Below are 22708 nucleotides of genomic sequence, written 5' to 3'. Positions count from 1 at the left end.
AGGACTGGGTTCTGCAAGCCAAACCCAGCAACCTAAAGCAAATCATGGTCTGGAATCAGTCAGTGTGACTTTAGGCCAGCTTCAGAAATGATGTAGGCTACATACTGTGAGTATATGGACTGTAAGATCCAAAGGCATTTGGCAAAATAACACAACTCATCACACTTGTGGCCTCACAAAGAGAATTTAGCACTGCTGAGGTAAGAGGTTAATGAGATTGGCAAAGGTAAGAATTGGATGCATTTCTATTTACTGAATACGAGCCACTGAGATGCACTGTCATCTGTAGCTGTAACTCTCACATCTTGTATCTTAGCATTTAGGGGGGCTTTTTTCCCAGAGTTATTCAGAACTACACAATTAAATGGGCTTCTAAGTATATATTCACAATGACCAGAGGCATTGCAAGCCAGAAATAATAAGATACCAGTATTGGTAAGGTTTAGCCACACTGCTTTGTGAGAACCCAGCAAGCTAGAACATCTCATCACCACCACCTGGCAGGCTTTGAGCCCAATAGTAAGCCCCAGAGTCACACTGCACACCTTTACCACACACAAAGATTCCAGCATGTTCAGCTGCAAATACTGCTGATGCTGTTTAGGAAGTTTACTGCTACTTGTCTGTACCACTGATATTAGTGATCCTCTATCCCCTCTAGGCCAAAAAGTGACTTACTCATCATTAGTCACTATGGTTAATGACATGCAGGCCTGCAGACGATAGATTAGCATCCCTCAAAGGTAAAGTTCAGCAACCTCATATTTCCATGATCACAAATAGCATCAAACTGCCAGTGTGTCAATTTCCAGTATGTGCCTGTACAGTGAATACAGTCATAGGCCATTGCAACATCCATTTTGTATCAGATGCTGCTGCTACTGCTTACCTAGTGATGTGGACAAAAGGGGTCATGGGAGCGATTCCCAAGCAAATGTAGAAGGAAAAGAGCTCCCTGCAGCTTTTATTATTATTGGCTTTCATTAACTTTTTGTTATTGGACTCGTGTGTATGAATGCCAGGGTGAGTCTGACAGAACATAAGGCTGCTTTTAGATGCTCAAGACCTCACTTGGGTGCCTGAGTGCACAGCTAAGGAATCTGAGACCTCAACTCTGCCAATCTGAAGAAGTGCAAATTGTGGAGCCAATTCCAGGTATTAATTAATCATCCACATCAAAGTAACCTCAGGACATATCAACGTGCATTTAGGCAGACAAATTTATCTTACAACCCGCATTACCCTATGATCAGATTGTATAAGGAAATAAAGCTCAACTTGAAAGCCTCATTAATTCACATCTATGCTTTTTAACCAGATCAAATGCAAACATTTCTGATTCTGTAATAAATATTTCTGATGGAAAATATACCAGAATAGAGGTGTTCTTCAAAACTCCTAGATCTCCATTTTGGGGTAAAATGGCCTTTTATTGTTATATGGCTAGTGATATTTCTCACTGAGCAAGGAGCTCAGTTTTCACATAGAACCTAATAAAGCTCCCAGCCACTTCAGCAACACCACCACACTTCTCCGTGTTGAGTGACTGACATAAGGGGCCAGGGAACAAAAAAAGTATTGACTTAAATAGGTGATACAAAAATTGCATCAGTGTAGTTCCAGCTGGAATGATTTCCAGTGGCAGCCAATATACTGAATCCTGATAGACTTTCCAGGAGAAGCAGCCACAGAGGCTCGCACCAGGAGAGCTTTCGAAGGCTCCTACTGTAATTTCATTACAGTCAATACAGACCAAGCCTTATAGTAGATGTAGATCAGAAAAGGCTTCTGTCATCCACTGAGTTATTTTTACCAAGTCTGTTTCAGATTGAGCAGAGGAGTTTGTCTGAGCAAATAATAAAACACATGTAAATACTCAATAGGAAACTTAAAGATGTTGTATGAAACAGAATAGACAGATGAAAGTATCTGCATTCTTTTTCCAAAATTTGGCTGTATCATCACTCAGTCCAAACTAACCTGAGAGGACTACCAGCTTCTCTCTCTGAAGACAGGACTTCCATTAGGGAGGCCAGCTACAGGCCAGACAGTCATTGTAGGCTTATCCTTACTTTAGAGTTCACAGTCTATTAAACAGCTTTCTGCAAAACCAAGATGAGTAATAATTTCCATACATTCTCCCTGCCAAGCATTCATATACTAAAGTGTTAAAGACAGAAGAAGGAATGTTCGTGGTATAGTAGATTATGCATATAAGAACACCTACTTTTCACTATATACATGCCAGCATCCTTGACCTGGTGCCCAAGGATGTAATAACCACATATTAAAAAAGAACAAGGATTTAGTGCACAGTGACATATTTTGGTACCATTTTACCACAGTTAATTCTTAACTGCTGCAAGTAAACATAACAGTTTATTAATTAATAGCGATTTATTCTTCAGCAGTGAGATGAGCATTAATTACGTCCTCTGTCATAGACACTGTTGTACTTTTAAAGAAGACTTAAAGCCATTTATACTCAAGAAAAATGATTCACATTCCTATTTTCAAAATGATTCTTCCAGCTTCAGCCTCTGCCAGTTTGACCGAGGAAGTGCTAGAAGCCAGAGTCTAATCAATTCTTCTCAGTATTGCATATTAAAGGAGGCAATTACAAGTATTAAATTATTTAATCGCCTTGTTTATGTTTCCTCCTTTGCTCACAGAGTTTTCTGTGATAAATGAAGTTGGCTTGTTCCACCCCTACATGATAATGAAAGCAGAAAAGGGAAAGGTGTTGAAACCTGATGCCACAGCCAGAAGGTTCGCTAACAAAACTTAGAGCATAATGCTTACAATCTGCACAGTACTAAGTACCGATGTTAAAATGATCCATGCACGATATGCAAGTAAACTCCTGGCCTCCTAGCAGATTAACTACCACATGCAGCAAAAGGTCTCAAAGGAAACATAACAAAGTCGAATAAAACCAAGTAAAACCAGTTACGCAATGTTTTCATTAAGTGAATTATCCAGTTCCTACTGAAGGCAATGGGAATTTATACGGCTCTTCAAGATGTAATTCAGGCCATGCTGTTCTGAAATCTAAACCCAGCTCTTTGCTAAAATAAGCTCCTTTTACACCCGCTCCTTACAAAGCAGCCCTGTTCACCTCTCAGGCATCTGTATGACAAGATATGTAACATCAACTCTTTTACTTCACTAATACACAGTGGTGAGATTTCTCTTCCTTGAGAATCCAAAGTAGATTGCTTTCAGCTAACTCATCCTCAGTTTGACAAGCATTTCACTTCTATGGTGATTTATCTTTTTTTCTAGACTGAAGACTGATGTTATTGCCTCAACAGTTCATTTGGCAACTTTCTCCACTGCGAAAAACAAAGAAAACTACCTTCCTATCCATTAAAAAAAAACAAAACAAAACACCAAAATAATAATAAAAAAAATAAGCACAAGGAAAGCTGACCTGAAATAGGAACATCTTTACCTCTTAGGACTCCTTTTCATCCCCTGCCTCTCACACTAAGGAGAAACTAAGTGTTGCTCCTTTCTCACTGTTTATGTAGGAGTCAAATCCTTTCTACTAGTGGGGAGATACACGTGGAAAAGTTCAGTTGGCTTCTTATTTACAAGCTGACCTGTAATAAACTGGAGAGTTTATAAAGGCCTGGAATAAGGTAGGAAAACTAATTGAGTGCAGAGATACAGGGTGTTTAGGAAGGCAGGATTAATAGGATGTTATGTGACTAAAGCCTTATGCAACCTAAAAGAAATAGCAAAAATGGCTATGACATCCATTTGCAGCTGTCCCACAATGGCATGTTTGCACTGGTGCTGAAAGATTGAAACAGACTGATAAACAAATACAATTTTGTATGTATACTGATACAAGTAATGCGAGGATTTGGACATTTGGGATTGTCACTCTTGATTACATTTTATCTTGTCTTACTTTTAGTTTCTGTCTGACAGAACTCCATAGAATTTGGGAACAGCGTTCATTAGATACCATGTGCACATCAAACCTTAGCTGCTGTTCAAAGTAAGTAACCTGCGTAGGCCAGAGTTTTGTGCGTGAGAAATGACTCAGATGCAGAACTACGTAAACACACTTGTCTATTCATTAAGAGACAAGTGCATTTCTGACAAGTGGACAAGGAGGAATATCATGGATAATTATTTAAATACAGTAGTCATGCTTTGAAGGGCATTTGGAGGTGATGAAACTATAATTCCAAGGCACTGCAGCTGGTTGACTTTGGGGGCAATAAGAATAACATATTTTGTTTCTCCTCCAAATATTCACTTGGACAGCCACAAAGTAGGTCTATCTCCTGTCAACTGTAATGTGGGACACTGAAAAGAATCCTAATTGCTTATAGCCAATGCATCAACTCCAAAGAACTGTTTTATGCAGCACCCAGGAGAAGAGCTGATGTGGCAAATGTTAAACATGGAAAGAAGAAACTAAGCAGAGTCTATGAGCTCAGGTGAATAAAGTGTGAACTGGCAAATGCTGCCTCTGGATGGAGATAGAGAAAACCCAATGCTCTAAGATCAAATAATGGGGGAATTAAAAAGTCTTTCCAAAAAAAAACACCAAAAAACACTCAAAACCCTCACATTCCAAAAGCATAAACATGAAGCTGCATAAATAAATGAATGAATGATTAGAAACTAGAAATCATCTTTACTATTGCATCTGAATTAAAAAACAAGGAATCGGTGATCTAAGATTTCACCATGCAAATGTGTGTGGGTTTCATGTGAACACGCTTGTGTTATAGCGCTGCAGAAGTACATGAAAATGTTCTTTTAAGCCCTCAAGCACCATCTGTTTTCTAGCTATTCAAGACTCATTCCGTCCCTCCTAATTTCTGAATAACAACCTCCAAAAAGCAAAAAAAAAAAAAAAAAAATCAATTTCCTGCAACCTAATAACAAATCCACCTTCTTCTGCTCATACCTCCATGCCTGCCTTTGGAAATGGAGCGCATATGGTGATGCAAACACGTTACACATCTAGCAGATTGGTTAAAATTATCACATGCATTCCACTGCAGCAAGCTTTACATTACCCTCACTCTGCTTGTAATGTCTGAAGTTTCCAATTGCTCCTAACAGCTATGAATGTATACAAGATTGATGCAGAAGCTGAATGTTTGATTTGATTCCTTCCTTGGGCACCCTTATCCTCAGGATACCATTACAATAGGTAGAGCAATAACTTTCCTGTAGTTGCAATCTTTCTAATACTTGTCATGAAAGTGACTATAAGCTTCATATTTTTACCCCCAAACCCCTGCTTTTCTAGTGGACAAAACAGGTATAACTGTCAGAGGACCACTTTTAGCTCCATAGACAGCAAGCCAAGAGAATGCTTTCAGAAGCATTACGGCAGGAGGAGCATGCACTCAGTACTGAATAACAACCAAGTGGAAGGTGGCTCCCACATGCAGGGAGGAAACAGAAGGAAACATTTGTTTTAAGTCATTTACTTCACTTAGAGCATGAAAATTGGGCATGCTGTAAGAGATTGGAAACTCCTTCTACAGAAAACATATACACTCATAGGATGGCTTGGGTTGTAAGGGACCTCAAGGATCATAAAGTCCAATCCCCCCCTGCCTCCCCATTTAATCCTAGACCAGGCTGCCCAGGGCCCCATCCAACCTGGCCTTGACAGTCTCCAGGGACAGGGCATCCACAATCTCTCTGGGCAGCTTTTCCAGCACCTCATCCTCTCTCTGTGAAGAGCTTCCCCTTGATATCCAACCTAAATCTTCCCTCCTTCCATTTAAAACCATTTCCTCTTGTCCTGCAATTACTTATCCTTTCAAAGAGTTGGCTCCCTTCCTGTTTAAAGCTCCCTTTAGGTACTGGAAAGGCTGCAATGAGGTCACTCTGCAGCCTTCTCCAGGCTGAACAAGCCCAGCTCCCTCAGTCTACCTTCACAGGGGAGATGCTCCAGCCCTCTGATCATCTTTGTGGCCCTCCTCTGGACCACCTCCAGCAGCTCCTTGTCTTTCTTGTATTGGAGGCCACAGACCTGGGCACAGTACACCAGATGGAGACTCACAAATGCAGAGCAGAGAGAGACATTCACCTCCCTATCCCTGTTGGCCACCCCTCTTCTGATGGAACCCAGGATGCCATTTGCTTTCTAAGGTGCAAAAGCAAACTGCTGGCTCATGTTAAGTTTTTCATCCACCAGGGCACCCAGGTGGATCTATCTCTGCAGGGTTACTCTCCTTCCAGTCTGCATATATGCCTGGGCATATATACTCTAGCTCAAGTGCAAAACCTTGCACTCTGCTGCGTTGAACCACAGTCGATTCACCGAGGCCCAGCTTTCTAGTCTATTGAGATCCCTCTGTATGGTATCACTTCCTTCCACCGAGTCATTTTGAACTGGAATAAAGCTTTCAGTATCTGTAACTACATTTCACATGTCACGCAGAGATAGCAACAGAGCTCACAAACACAACTTGCTCAAAGCCAGAAGGCATAACCTGCTTTCTTACCTCAGACAATGAGAGTTGGATCTACGTTTCACATAGACCTCAATTTGCTAGAGAGAATTTTAAACCAACAGCATCTAGAGACAGTCCACACAGCTTCCCATAACTCTGGTCTCCTAATTTCCTCTATTTGCATGCCTGGATTTTCCTCCAGTTGAAACCATATGGTGTCAAGAAATAATATGCCCATCTTTCACCTCCTATTGAGATCAAGACACTGGCAGTCTCCTTAGGGGTTAAAATCATGATCCATAACTGTAAAATTGTATTTGAGGTTATTTAGTAACGCTGAAAATTAATTTCAATTGAGATAAAAGTATGGCAATGTTCTCAAGTTGACCATTCGTATTTCAGTTTAATGTGCTAAGCCTAAACTCATAACATTTTGGAAGAAAAATCCAAACCACAAACCCCAATGTTAAATTGAAATCCCATCAACTGGTGCTCTTAAACATCCCTTCTTGGTGACCTTCCTGAGCTTCTACAGACCTTGCATGCAAGTGGGTCAGGGAAAGCATGGATCAAGGATTCAGTACGACTTACGATTATTCAGGTTTGTATAGCTGACCTTCTCCATGACCTTGAGAAATTAAGGCCACAAACACATGGATTTCTCTCTCACTGCACATTCATTTACTCTGTCTAATCTGGTCATCTAAGATGTTAAGCAGAATCAGCTTTTAGTATGATTTCTAACACAAGGCCTAGCAGTTTTCACAGCAGGTAGCATAGCAGACCTGGTTTTGAGTAAACCCTGCAGCCTCCACCACAGGATACAGTAACACAATGTTAACAAAAAGGGTTTGTCTGTTTAGTTGTTTTTTTTTACACTTAAGTCTGATTTTACATCTTATATTCTTCCCTTTTCCAATGGAAGAGCTACTTTGCATAGCTGTGAACCCCATGCAATAAATATAACATTACTTTAAACAGAAAATATTGCAGTGTGGCATAGGAAAAAGCCACGCACAAGGTGAAGTCACTTGCATGATAGCATCTTACTCATCCACAATATTTAAAGCCTAGTCAGCAATAGAAAAGTACAGTCATATCAGCTGTCACACAAAGAAAAGGATGATGACTAAGCATGAGATTATGTTCATCTGCTCACTAGTGAGTCTCCCAAAGGCATCACTCTTACGCATTCCTGAGGAATAAATAAGAAATGAGATGCCTCCAGCCATCACGATGCAATTCAGTTTAGAACAGCAAGCACACGGCACACCCACGCGTTAGGTCTGCAGTTACATAGAAATTCACTAGGAGGCAGACAAACACCATCATCCTTTAACAGCGGGAGAGAAAGAACAGCAAAGGACGTTCAGGACAAGTGGAGATCTTACAAAAGGACAGTTAGAACCGTTCAATTTGCTTCTATAATGAAAACCACGGGAAACTAAAAGTTTCCCTACATCTTAAAGGATTAAAATAAACAGAATGTCATTTTATGTTAGTAAACTGTTATCTGCAAAGAACTTGAAAATATTAGATGCTGTAGTGTCTAATGCCAACACTGTAGTGTCTACTGCCAACAATATCTGCTGCTGCCTCTAGAGTGTATCACATCCAATCTGTACTCGATTGAGATGATGTTGCCTTTGATATTTACATAGGAAGTTACTATATCATTTCCTTGTAAAGCAGTGATAACATCCAATAAAGCAATACAAAATAATAGTTACGAAAAACCCACTCTATATCAAAAGAATGCCTCATTTCCCATTTCTCAATTCCTCATTTCTGGAAAGTCTAAGAATATAAACTCTCAAGTGGAAAAGTTGTATTATTTTATTATTTAAAATAAAAAAATCAATAATAGTTTTATTATTCAGATTATTTAACTGTTCACGGCGTTACCTTCAGGAATGGTAGAGTGCTGATGTGCCTAATGCAGCTCATAGGAGAAAATAATATACAGCAGCTATAATAAAGTTTAACTCCCTCAGATTTAAGTGAGAGAGGTCAAATTTATTGTAAGTTCTAAGACACTCTTACGTGACTTCTAGCAAGCATGTACCTTCCTGTTCTATGCTTCACGTCGCTAAGCTTTGGGTAACAATATTCTTTTCCCTTTTTTTCTGTGTACTTGACTGCAAGCTATTCAAAGATAGAACATCTAAATGTACAGAGATAAAACATCTCCATCAGAAAACAGAGTTTCTAATGGCTGCTGTAAACCAGTCAACAGAGAAGAACAAGAGTTGAAACCAAAAGCAGTTTTAAGATTAGTAGATAGTATATGCATTATTCCATTTAATGTAATGCTTTCAGGTTAAACTGGCCTGTGTCTGTTGTTGTTCAGCAACCTACATTTGCTCCAAAAGATGCAGCAGTTCTAGTGCAAAATTCCTAACTAAACTAAGCCCCTGCCTCAACACGACAGCTGCTCATAATAAATCTCCCTCCTCAAAACAACAAAACACATCTTGCAATTATGATGTTATTATGATACTCAATGAAAATGAGAAGTCTAAAACTGAGGAAGCCCCAGACACTGGCCTAGCTAGATCATGTGTCAACAAACAGAAACGATTCAAGAAAAGCTGTAATATGCCTACAACCCATTTATTCCTGTGCCAAAGAACTAATGTTCATTTGAAAAGCTTTTAAGAGCAATACAATATGTCACACAGAAATAAAGCCATTTGTCCTTGGTTGCTTAGCAATCCTAAAATAGAGATGTAAAGAAATTCATGGGGCCATTATTTGAACTAATTCAAAAGGTTACATATAATTTTCTAGTCCTATAATTAAATGCCCTTAACAATACGGTTAGCTAGGGAGAAACTATTCCTTTATACTCCACTTTATGAAAAAGACTCATTAAAATATAGCTACATTGAGGATGTTGCTTTCAAAACCTCTTCTTAATGGCAACAAGTATGAGTAAACACAACTGAGACACACTTATCATGTTTAAGAGTGGGTCGCTTTTCAATTATTTAAGCCATCCTCTGTCTCCGTCTTTCCTCTGCAGGATATTTTTTCCACAACTTTAGGGAAAGATGTTCTCTGCATTAGAAGCAAAACAAAACCTGAAAGCTTCCAAAGAATGGTACAAGTACAGAAATGCAGAAGGGTGCAAGCCTTCTTTCTATGAGTGCCACTAGCAATCCAGCATTCTAATAGGACAAGGAGAAGAAAAGAGTGATCTGAGTGATCTGTTTTTGCCACGGCCTTCTCTCACTCGTGGGCCAGAACATTCCTCATACAGATGCAATATCATTTTACCACCAGTGCAGCAGGGAAAACTGCATAGCATTTACACTGAAGTGTAAGACTGTGTCAGACTTGCAGAGCAGTTGGCACGCAGCTAAACTAACTCTTACCATAAAAGCAACTTGCTTCATCTGAGCGAAAATCCAAGGGGCATAATCCATCTCTAGAGATATATAAATAACATCCAATATATTGAGATAGACCCTCTGTTCTGACTGTCTTCCAAAAAGTTATGGATTCTGAAGAGAAAGATTAGTCTCTGATCATAGTATTGCATAGCAGGAGCTGTGATCCCATGTCTTTCTACTCACACACTCTCTCGTGGGAACATTAGCACCACCTCCTTCCTCTGATGAGTTGCAGGAGAGAACCACATGGCATTAAGCACCTTATATTGACTAATTATCATAAGGAACTTTACACACGGATAACTCTACTCCTCAGTACAGCTGCTTACACTGACCTACCACTGGAAGAGTCGTAACTGTAGATTTTATGGGCAAACTGTCACAAGAAAAAAATAATCTTTCAGTTATTAGCATTTATAACTGAAACAAATGGCTTACAATAATGTCATCTGTGAGTCAGTGATACTGAGATAACATTCCTGCAGTCATCACCGACTGATTTTATTGAGATAAGTTGCCAGGACTGTCCGAGACTCCTCAGAAAATGAAGGTACTGGTAGTTCAATTTACAGGTTGGCTACATACAGAGTACCTCACATTCCTTCTGCTTTATGATTTTAAGTTATGCTGGAAATCTCAGTCTCTGTGTTTTTAGATAAAATCCAACAGACAAAAAAAAACCACAGACGTCTAAAGATTTGCTTTCCTATTTTATAAACGACAAGTTGAGGGCAACACCAACATTATTAAACTAGTCACAGATGTGCCAAATCACAACGCAGACATGTGGAAACTGCTTCCTACCTCCATCCTCTGTTTTTTAAATCAATGGAGCTGTATGAACAACCAAGAGAATTACATTTGGAAAGTATCTAGAGGCAGATTATTTTATCAGATCTTGTTTGAATTTCAAATGGAGATTATTGTTTTAAATGATCTGTCCTGAAATAGGCTCGTTTATCTTTATGGGCTTAATTAAAACACATTCTAGTTGACACTGCAGTAAACTAGGGGAGAACTAGGGTAGTGAAATTATGAAAATGTTTATATTTAGGCTTAATTTCCTTTAAGTAGTACAAAGCATCCTTTCAAAGTTTTCCAAGTGATGTCATTGTGAGTCTTTGGGGTATGATGTTACAATGTTGGAATGAAATTGCATCTGTTCAAATCTATGGAATCAACATTGTAAGTAGAGGCCCAAAGTTATACTAACGTGTAAAAAAAACAAACAACCAAAAAACAGTGAAAACAGTCTTAATGGAATAAGCAACTTGGAATAAAATTCAGATATTACAGACTAGAAATAACTTATCTGAGATTGCAATCATCGGTCTTGAGTATAGACGTCAAGCCAAATTCAATCAAGTGCAGACTCCAGAACAACATCTAAATTCAAAACCACCTTACTTCAAGTGCTTATGGCTTGCATGGAAGTCTCTGGTCAAAGGCAATTTATTTGTACTGATGAGAGTAGCATGAGCACAAGTTAACATATGGCAACATGGCTCAATGACTGTTTGCTGTGGTCAGCTTTTCTTGCTCAAACTCCTTCATTTCTTTCTAGGACCAGATTAGCACTCACAGTAATGTTGATTCCAAAGCATTTGAACTGAAAATGGGTTTACAGTGCTGTAGAAAAATGAAGGAACTGTGTTTCAACTTACAAAAGGTACCGACTTCAAACACTGAAGTTGAGTACTTCATTTCACATACAACTGCTTTGTCAATTATTACATCCACCCTTGGATCTGCTTAAACCAGCACTCCATCCACAACCTCATGCTATCACTCCAGCAATACTGAACCTAACTGCATGTGCAGAGTACGATGATTTCAGTTCATAGGGACTTTAATAGAACTTTCTAATATTCCAGTCTGTACAATTTTTAATTAATCAGATTGTGTTTCTTAGGCATTCCCACTGAAATTGACTGTTTAGCATGATGTTAAAGCTGAAATCAGTCTCATCTAGTTTGATATATAACATCATTTCTTTAAATGGTTTTGACACAAGACGATATAGTTTACATGGATATGAAATGGGCAAGGGTTGGTAAATCTGGGTGGTAAAAGAAAAAATACCGTTGTTCGTCTTCTCTTCTTGCCTGCTTTGACAGCACATCTGAAATTAGCTTTGTAACTAACCCTCACTTTTCCATGGGAAGAAGCCAGGAAAAACTATGGTAATACTATCACTTTGGTCCTGCAGAATTCCAAGTTTATCTTTGGAACGCATGCTAGAACGGTTTACTGTACTGTATTTTTTGTTGTGCTCATGAGTGACTGACCAGGTGCCAAGCCCTGACATCCATGTAAGTGCTGACAATGCGATCGAGAAAAAAAGCTACTTCCCTGGTACAGAAGATAAAGAACTAAGGGGGTCAAGGGAAGAAGTCTACAGATTAACAGCACGCTTTTCATGCAGTGCAATAATCTTTGGAATATTTAGTAAGTTTAGTGCTCTGATAACTGTCTTGACAAAGGACTAAATTACCTACATTTAGTTTTAATAATCAAGCCTAGTTTTGATAGATGCCAGCTGTAACCTGATGGGATGGAGATTTAGTCCCACAGAAATCCCCTGCTGCATATATTCTAGCATGTTGGATCTCTTCACACTCATCAGTTTTATATCTTTCCGCAAATACCAGAAGATCTTTTTAGGTTCTGGCAACCTCTTGGAATAGGAAAATGTCCTAGTTGCCAAAAAGGTACTGATGACTGTAACAGAGTAGCCTGGAGTTTCTAACCTTTTTCTTTTAATATATAAACTTGATTCTGATTTGGAATCAGCTCTCCTAACAGAGGTATTTTTCTCTGTACTAATTTCCCTCTAGCTAGACTGTATTTAACTCCATCATCTTACCATACATGGTTTCAGTTACTCAAGAAACACAAATATATTATTTTTTAAATCTCACTTACTCCTGCTTTACTACAGGAGACAGAATAAACAAGCATAGAGGAAAAGAAACAGCTCCTTTTTTAAACTATGGTTTCTACACTAAAAACACTTCTTCCTATCAAATAAAACAACTACCTCTAGACAGCCACTTATTCCTCACATGTTGATACTTCCTTTGAATAAGAGTTTTTGCCTTCTGTCAGCATAATAACTTAAATATATTTGTATGATTGCATGTGGACTATTTATTTACTTTGGGTGCTCAGGTGATGCTGTAGTGCAGCCTTAAAAGCCACAGAAACATTCTTTGTTGAAGCGCTTTCTCAAAGAGTATATCTCATTGGTACATTTGAGCTTGGGGATAAAGAGCACTTCTTATATTCCAGGCTATATTCACAGAACAAGCCAGTATAGAAAGATATGGAATGAAGGCACCACCCTTGACAGTTCTTGACCTCTTGAAAACATACTGCAATTCTATGAATGCAACTTGTTAAACATTAAAAGTAAATCAGTGCCTCCTTTCAAATGTGTTAGTAAAAGCCAAAGTCTTCATGTCCAGATTCTTAAATACTTTGCAAATGCATGACAAGTTAGATTCAATCACCAAGACCACAAACTCTGGAATATGGTGCATGCACGTAGCATTAAATTCACTTTGTTCACAGTGTCAGCTCTGCATTTCCTAAAGCAAAGATTTCATACTACCAACACCCCTACACAGAATATAAAGCTTCGAGCTTGAAGGTAACTCATCTGGCTTAACCCTCAGGCCACACCAGAGAAAAGAAAGAGTTGCAGAAGCAATATTCAAACCCGGTCAGTATGTTAAAGACCTCTTGCAATGCTTTTCACTAAAAGAAGGCTTAGACTTAGCACAGTTAAGTTCATTCCTGTCCTGTTCCACACAGTCAGTTGCTCCCAACATCCTGGCAGTTAATTCACAAGCTTTCCAGTAACCTGGAGGTTTTCTGAAGCCCTGAAATCCAACTTCATTCCAGGAATAAAATCTCTTCATGCCACTGCTTTCAAGGCAACTAGGGCTAGATAAAGGCTGAATAATTAAATCACGGCATCTGATCAAAAACAAACAAAAACCAACTTAACACCAGAGCCCACTTCTCTGTTATATTCCTTCACTGTAAAGTGTGTTTTGGAGTTAGGCCAGTGAGACCGTATCTCTAAGCATGTCAGCAATGCTACACCTGAATCTCTAATAGAATAACACAAAAATATCAATATATGCTCAAGTGCTCATTGACTCCTTCAGAAAGAAGTCTTGCTCTCAGACTTGTCTTACAAAGGACTTCAAAGAATATTCTGCAGATATTATAATTGATTTAAAGGAAAAAACCTTACCAAAATGGACTACAGAGAAAAAAGGAGACTAGAGAACAATGTACAGTTTCAATACAAAAATACCATTATATGACCCTTTGGCTTACTTATTTATATACCTTGAGAGGTGGGGAGCAGGGAGAGGGAGAAGGAAACAGAAACAAGGTTCTTTGTACCCTTCTGAAAAGCCAAATGACACCTCCTCCCTCTTGCCCATCAGCAAATCACAGGGAAGCAGTTAAGTAACACGATACAAGCTATTAGTACAGCATTGTTATTTCTGAAAAGCCAGCTTCACTAAAACACCAGACCATCATCTCACTTGAATCTGGTGACTTTGGTTAGATGAATTCTGAATGATGCTGTAGTTTTAGACATGGCACACACCAGAACCTTGATAATTAAATATGTTTTTCACTAAGAGAGCCTTTCAGGCCAGCCAGGGTGCTTCTTATGTTCTTTGTAATAGACCTTTTTTTTCACGTACACAGAGAAGAAATCATAATAGTAGCTATGCCTTGATGCTATAGAGGTATAGGAGGGTACAGCTAACCAGTTTACTTTCAGGTATTGAATTAAATTCCCACGTACTGTTCTTATCTGCCTTCCCTATCGTTTTTGCACATTTGAACAAGGAACAGATCAGAAAAGTCTGATAGAAGAGAGAAAAGTCAACAAGATTGTTACCAGGATGAAAGAGAAATATCCGTGAAATAGATCTCAACTGACTTTAATTAAAAGCAATGCACTATCTTTAAGTGGTCTATTAGCATACTACATGTAAAATAAAACTAGTGGAAGGGCAGCTTTCAGGCCTCAGTGCTGCACCAGAACCATGTGCACAATGCCTCAAAGCATTGCTGCTATAGTGGAAAGCTTCCACGTCAGGGATAAGGGACAGAGTTCAGATGTGTAGAGATCAAGGATGTGGCTTGAGATCATCTCTTTAATACTTTTAATACCAACCAACCTACTGACACAAATAACTTTGCATCTAGACGTGAAGATAAACCTGTTTCTGACAGCAGAAGGAATTTAGTTTGGAGCACTGAGCAATCTACTGCTATAAGCTCTCAAGCTAAGTGCCTAGTGCTGCACCTAGAATGGAAAACTGCTCAAGCACAGAGACAAAGTGGGTAGAGAGAAGCCCTGCAAAAGTGGATTTGAGAGTGTTGTTGTACAGCCGAAATAATACAAGTATGGTATTGTATTGTTGAAATAATACAAGTATAAGGTACAGTTGGAATAGTACAAATATAGTCAGAATAAATAGCCAGAGGGTAACTATGGAAAAGAGCTAACCAACCCATAGGCCTTCAAGATAGGTGCTCATCAATGTTGAGGCTCGCCAGAACAACTCCACACAAAGGAGAGATGCTACCTTAGTGGTGGTCAGCCCTTAAATGGGATCCGGGAGAGGTGGAGCTCTACCCCTTCAGCATACAGCTGAATTACCTTCACCTGTGCTCCCACAGCTGACTTGTCACTTGCCTCAGTTGGTTAATCAGAGGTTCAGGCTGTGATCTGCCATTTCCCTTACAGCTGTTCAACACCAGGCTCAGCATGACAACAGCATGCACTAGCAGCCAAGAGGGAAAACTGCATTTTGGGGTGTATTTTCTGTCTGATTGAAAACAAGGCACAACAGTACACCTCAAAGCAGCCTGAATCAAATATTACTGATACACTCATACAGCTTTAAGAATAACCAGTATCTGGTCTTCAGCTTTAATATGTTGTTTCTGTTAGGGATTTTTTTTTTTCTTCCTTTTTTTTTTGTTTGAATACCCTTCAGATAAATAGTTGAATATGAGTTCTCCACTATTTATTACTCTTTGCCAAAGAAAGCAAAGGTTTGTTGCATTTACTATTCCATTATAACACCAGATTCTTCTTTGATTGCTCTTAATTTCAAAAATTAATGCAAAAAATTAATAGAGCAGAGGACTTGCTCCCAAATTTCCACTGAAATATGCACAATTAAAAACAAAAAACATGTTATTAGTTACAGAGCTTCACGCATTTGCCTTTTTTCAATGAAAACACATGGCAAAACTTATTCTCACATAAATATATGACTCAGTAAAGGACTTCAATACTACAAGAAAGTAATGAAAAAACGCTGATGGACCTATGAAAAAAAATAAAACAGAGTTGAAAAGGAGAAATAATGGCACTGAGTGTGTATTGTAGTAAAATTCCATAACCCATTTCAACTCAAAATTCTACATTTGAAGAAGTGAGACATTTTAGAAGCTTTATCCCCTGGATTTTGTGGACTATGACTGACTTCAGTGTCTGTCTTTTTTAAGCCATCGATTACCCTGTAGCATCCATTATAATTAACAAACTTTTGATACCATTAAAAGGGCAAAAATTAACAATGAAACATTAGAAAGTCTATAAAAGACCAAGACTATTAAAAATAACTTCTGTGAACATTTGTTCACTGATGTAAAAAACACAGGAGTGGATTTGGACACAAAAATGCTATTTCAATGCCAAGAAAAAAACAACTCAGAAGAACTTGTGCTCAAATGTTGAGAATGGTCAAGCATTTGCAATTTCAATTGATTTCAACGTGAGCCATGCAAATATGATTTTGATCCCACGTTTGCCATTTGGTGCAGATATCTTGACTATTTCACAGTCTTTTGTATCAAGATTAGCAAATAATTCAAGAATATACTGATCACAGATAAATATCTCATTTTTATCTATTCTGCACCAGAAAACATTTTGACTTATTTGAAACCACGTGGTATCAAGTACTTTTTTTTTTAGCATTCGAACATAACATATGAAGGTGTAATCTTTGTAAATAGCATCCAATTAAAGAAACGAACAATCACCTCCAATAAAATTGAATTAAAAAATCCCCACAAAATTAAAAAAATATTGAAAGGGACAATTAATTTTCCAAACATTTTATATAAGAAGTGGATAATATAAAAAGCCATTTAATCCTCTAAGTTGATTAGTGATTCATTCAATCAATAAGAGGCGTTTTATGTTCTTCATTTCTAAAGATCCCTGAAGGTATCAAACCTAGATGGGGTGAATCCAGCTCTCAGACTCTAAAATTAACATTCATTATGAAGTGAACAAACAAAAGCAAACAAAACTTTGCTTTCTCAGTCTCTCTAGTGGGCAACTCAACTTCTGCTCGAGGGGGGGGTGGAACTAACATTCTGTAGATATAAATCCTTACTGGAAATTCCCACATAATATACACATTCCTTATGAACTTCACCCTAAAGCTAAAAAATACTGCAGTATATAATGAATGCACTTTTACACCCAAATGCTGAAAGTTCAATGAAAATTTCTAATGAACAATACAGAAACTTTGGTTTACTGATGCAACTTAAGCCTCATTTATTTTCATTTCTCTAAATGGTAGCATAAGTTATGCTTACAGCATAAAAATACGATGTATGCAACAGATACTTTAATGATTCAGAGGGTTTTCTTTTTTTGTTGTTGTTGTTTATTTTTAATTAGCATACTAGTTATCTGAAGCTACAGTAGCTACAGGGCTATATTATTTAATTCAGCCCATAAATCTCTGTAGCATATTCCCAAGCGAAATAGATGTGCTTGTTTTGACTGGGTTCACATTACAGTCATATAAAATCCTTTCACCTCACCAAGCAAAGAAAAATAAATAAGAAAGTAGAAACGTTGCTACTAACATCCTTAAAAAGTGACACTACAAATAAATGCACATTGGTGATGAGCAGTGCCCCCCAGGGGTTTGTCTGAGGATCAACACTCAACATCTTCATCCCACGTATACAGTGGGATCAAGTGCACCCTCTGCAAGGTGGTGCACTTGACACAACAGAAGGGAGAGATGCTATTCGTAGAGACATGGACAGGCTTGAAAAGTGAGCCCTCAAGAAACTGATGAGGTTCACTAGGCCAAGTACAAGGTGTTGCACTTGGATCAGGGGGAAACTCAGATATATGTATAGACTGGAAGAAAAAACTCTTTGGGAGTTTTCAGGTCTCCAACTTGGGGTTCTGAAGGACAAAAAGCTGGACATAACCCAGCAGCATTTTCTTGCAGCCCAAAATGACAATAGTATCCTGGTCCGCATCAACAGAGGGGTAGCAGCAGGGGGAGAGGTGACACTGTCTCCCTTCTACTCTGTCCCTGTGAGGCCTCATCTGGAGTACTGTGTCCCAGCCTGAGGTCCTCATCATAGGAAGGATGTGAAGCTGTTGAAGCAGGTCTAGAGGAGGGCCACAAAATGGTTGAAGGGTTAGTACACCCTATTATAAAGAAAGGCTGGGGCAGTTGGACCTGTTCAGTCTAGAGAAGAGAGAACTTCAGGGAAACATAGTTGCAGCTGTTCAGTACTACAATGGAGCTTAAAATCAGGACAAAGATCAACATTTTACATCATCTGATAGTGACAGAACAAGAGAGAACTGTTTTAAACTAAGAACAGAAATTCAATTGGATATTAGGTTGAAATTTTTTTACTCAGAGGGTGATGAGACACTGGCACAGAGTGCACAGAGATGCTGTGGATGCCCTATCCCCGAAGGCATTCAAGTACAGGTTGGACAGAACGTTAGCTGACTTGATTTGGTGGGGAACAATCAGCTCCCAGCACCGGTTTGGAAGTGGCCTTTAAGATCCTTTCCAACTCAAGCTGTTCTATGATTCTATGACCCCCAGGCAGTCTAGTTACTAGGTTTGAACTGTGAACATTTACTGCTGCCCCATGTCAGTAAAAATGTATTAACATCTCTTAAACTTAAAATGGACTCTTACAAAAAGGTTAATTAGTGAAGCAGAAGCACAAGAAGAAACTCACTGAAGGAAATACTTTCCCTTATTAATGCTTTCGATATAAACTTATGGGTCTGAATCTATTGCTCTTACACTGCAGAATGGAAGAGCATTTATAAAGGAACTTATAGTCTGAGAACTCCTGGTTGAATTAGCAGTCACAGCCTATGCTCTCAGATACACAGATGGTGATCCAGTACATCTCATAAAAAAAGCCAGTTGAGTCAGCAGAACAAAACTTGTTCACAACTCCACAAATAGAAAAATAGAACAAATTGCATGAATCCTCTCTTAGTTCTGTGCTCTCAGCATTCTAAGGAAGAAAAGAACATTGAAACAATGAGTTCTGAGAATTTTCCTCTATCATTTCTTACATAATCAGATTGGTAATTACTTCTTATTTTACATGACTTCTTTTTTAGTTATTTTTATAATATTAGCATTTTTGATACCTAATTCTTAAGTAGTATCATTAGAAAGAGAAAGGAGAAAAAAGCAAAAACTGATTATGAATTCATTGAGATGGCTAAGGAAGGATGAAGTATGCCAAACTGTACATGAGGGTAAACCATTTGGATAGGAACTGGCCCGTGGTTAAAAGAAAACGAACTAAAGAATGAAAACATCACCACCTATCCACTGCTAAAACTGAGGATCAAAGCCCAAAGAGCAGATCAGTAACCAACACCGTCCTTCAATAGCCCTGATGAAATCCCAACTTGCCCATGGTTTTGACATTCTGGATATCAGTAAAAGTTATTTGATATGGATAACACTCTAGAAAAAGATAAACTAGTGAGAATATTCTAAGTGAAATGGCCTCAGAGAAGCAGCAAAACTGTTAGAATCTCTGAAAAAAAAAGGAGGACAATAAGGTTCATGTAAATGGTGATGAAAAAACCCCAAATCTTCAAAAACTCACCAAGCAAAAACAATACAAATTCCATATTCAGACTGAAAAAGCAGAAAAAGAAGGAATTTTGAGAAACGTATGATCAATCTGCTTTCCATTTTTTCATATTTCCTGTATTTAGATGCTACACTGTCCCTACCTGGATAGTTTGGAGTGAAGTGTGCTTACATATTTATAGATGAGTACATTTTTCTGACCAGAAATGGAAAATGGGGCAGAACACTGCCAGACTGTATGTAGCCATCAGTGGTGAGATATTCATACATGTTGATAGTGAATCTCAAAGGAGAGGTTTTTTGCAGGTGCAGAGCAAGTAATGGATTTACTGGGATTTAGAGGGAACTGTTACCAAACAAATGTTTTCTTGTTATTATAAGAAAGTGATGTTAATTGAAATTAATGATTAGAAGAACAAAGTCAAAAAGTTGAATAGCAATCAGAGGTCAGGAAAAATGACAGACTTTACAGTCAGGACCCATTATGTCATTTGATCTGACTCCAGCTGCACAAAAAATAATAGTTTTTCACTGTACAGAACTCACTGATTTGAATTTTATTATGGGTGTGAATCTGTTGGGTATATTTTCATGTCAGTGACTAAGATGCTTGTGGAAAGCATATATCCTTATGCTTATATCATGTATTAAACACAAGATAGCTTGAAATAAATATATCAGCCACTAAAATTTACCATTTGTAAAACTATTTTTTCTAAAGGCTCAATTCACATTTCTTACCATAAAATTCTTTATTCATCTAAAATATCTCTTTTTGCTGCATTCAAGAAATAACCAGTTTTAACTCCACATGTCCCTTTTCCAAGATATATCACACAAAAGTTTGTTATTTAAGATTTCATATTTCATTTTTGAAAAGCATTTTTGCTTGAAGTTGACTGTACTACTTGCAAGCGATGACATTCATCAGTGGGACTGATCTACAGAAGCTGGAAAGAACTTCCCCCCCCACCCTCAGTTCAACTGGTTTATAATGGGTACCGTCATGCTCTACATGGCTCATATAACATAAGAGGAACTGTCTCTGCAGCACCAGAATAGGGTGCCAAATATCAACAAAATTAGCAGTCAGCTATGCATCTCTAACATGCTTTCTCATAAGGAAACATCAAAAGGATTCCAAAGAAATGCTAATAAATCTATTCATGCACACAATAAAAATATATAGAAGAATAAAAACTTACTGTGATCAAGTATTCTGAAGCAAGATTCAAGCTAACAAAAACCCAAGACAAATGATTTCTAAAACCTACAAAAAATAAACTTGTTCCCACTGAAGTTCTTGTCAAGTTTCCATTGATATCAATGCTGTAGAAATGATCTCTAATACTGTAGATTCGTGTCTAATGTATATTGTTATTTTTTGGCACGATCCTACTTGGAATGGAATGGAGTAATATGAAAAGGGTGTTTTGTTTGCAAACTTGGAAAGACATCTGAGTTGGATTAGATTGCACAATAAAGAAGCCAGTGAAAGGGAATTTGACACTCACCATTTTGGCAGAACAATTCAGTTTACCAAAACTGAAAGATTAAAAATACTTTGATATTGTTATTTTAAATTAAAACTGAAAGGAAGAAAATAAGCGTTAAATCTCTCCCAGTTTGCCAGGAAGTTTGGTTAATGAAATTACCTTCTTTCAAGTCATTTAAAGCTAGTATCCTAAAATATTGCAGAATTAAAAAGAAATATTGCTGGCTATGAAACAGAAAAGTTATTAATCCTTTATCCCAGCATGTTGCAATCTCAGACTCTTTCTCACAAATCCTGTATTTCTTATTCATTCTCAGCTATGAATTAAATGGGATTTTTCAGTTCCTATTCAGCATACTATAACATGTTCTCAACTTCACATACATGGGGCAAGCTAAATCCTTATCTAAATTTGACTTCAGTGTAAATTAAGTGTAAGTTAACGACTCTGATGTTTGAACTGGGAACAGATGGGAAGGAGTCCTTCCGACTTTTGTTCTCACAGGTGCTAAATCCTCACTTTATGAGGTCATTTTCACACCTCTTGCAAAATAAGGTTAACAGTTCTCGATAGCAAGATGTATCATTTTATCAAGTTGTTATACAACACAGCACATGTGGACAGTGAAATGGAAAATGTCAGGGAGCATAATACAAATCATGTTCTTTCCACAATATCATAAAAATCAGAGGATTGGAATATATTCATATTGTTGGCATAAAAATACATGTAGCATACACAAAGAGGATACAAATTGAGTTGAGAAAGCTTTTTTTCTTTTTGCTAAATTCAGCCAGATAATGCAAGGAGATATTTACATTAAAGATTGACTTTGTGGTACAGGAGCTAGTATAATTCATATCGAATATTAAATACAACACTTAGTTTGGAAATGTGTTAATTGATTGACATTAATGTTTTGCTCCCCCTACTGAAAAAGACACCTTAGTCACAACTTGACAACACAATGACCATTGTACCTTTAACCTCATTCCTGACTCACCAAATAGTATAAGTCAATGTAATATGGGAGAAAGGCCAACACAGCTGATGTTCTTTCAAACAAAGCTAGAAGTCAATCTCCATTTGTGACCATTTGCTCCTCGGTTGCCACTGATCAAAGACAGAACAAATTCCATGACCTGTAATTGGAAGGATCTACCAGATGCTAATAAATCCACAAGTCAGTTAACCTAACATAGTTTCTTTATTCTCCTACGGTATCAGAGAAATGAGTCAGCACTGGCTAAGAAGAAAAACATATCCAAGGAGGGAGTTAACAGATAAAAATAAAACTTTTACCCTAATAAAGAGAATCTTCTCTCCAACTCTGTACCTTCCTTGTGAAAGGCGCTCTACACAGAATTTAGTGGGGCATTTACAAGGTGGATCTTCAGAAATGTGTTTAACCTGGAAAATCA

The 22708-nt window shown here is 37.9% G+C and overlaps 1 protein-coding gene across 15 annotated transcripts in view; it reads right to left on the bottom strand.

The window, feature by feature from the left end:
* GAS2 (growth arrest specific 2) overlaps positions 1 to 22708 on the bottom strand; it is a 76190-nt gene that overhangs the window by 3317 nt on the left and 50165 nt on the right. For all 15 annotated transcript variants that reach the window (XM_015863416.3, XM_085549879.1, XM_015863418.3 and 12 more), the window contains one exon: positions 22590 to 22697. In XM_015863416.3, the coding sequence (XP_015718902.1) occupies positions 22590 to 22697 (108 nt within the window). The remainder of the gene's footprint in view (positions 1 to 22589; positions 22698 to 22708) is intronic.

The sequence above is a fragment of the Coturnix japonica genome, chromosome 5 (assembly GCF_054131305.1).
Source record: "Coturnix japonica strain WE chromosome 5, WE-NBRP24, whole genome shotgun sequence".
Taxonomy (NCBI): Eukaryota; Metazoa; Chordata; class Aves; order Galliformes; family Phasianidae; genus Coturnix; species Coturnix japonica.
The sequence above is the reverse complement of the archived record's forward strand: the minus strand, read 5'-3'. Positions and strand labels throughout refer to the sequence as shown.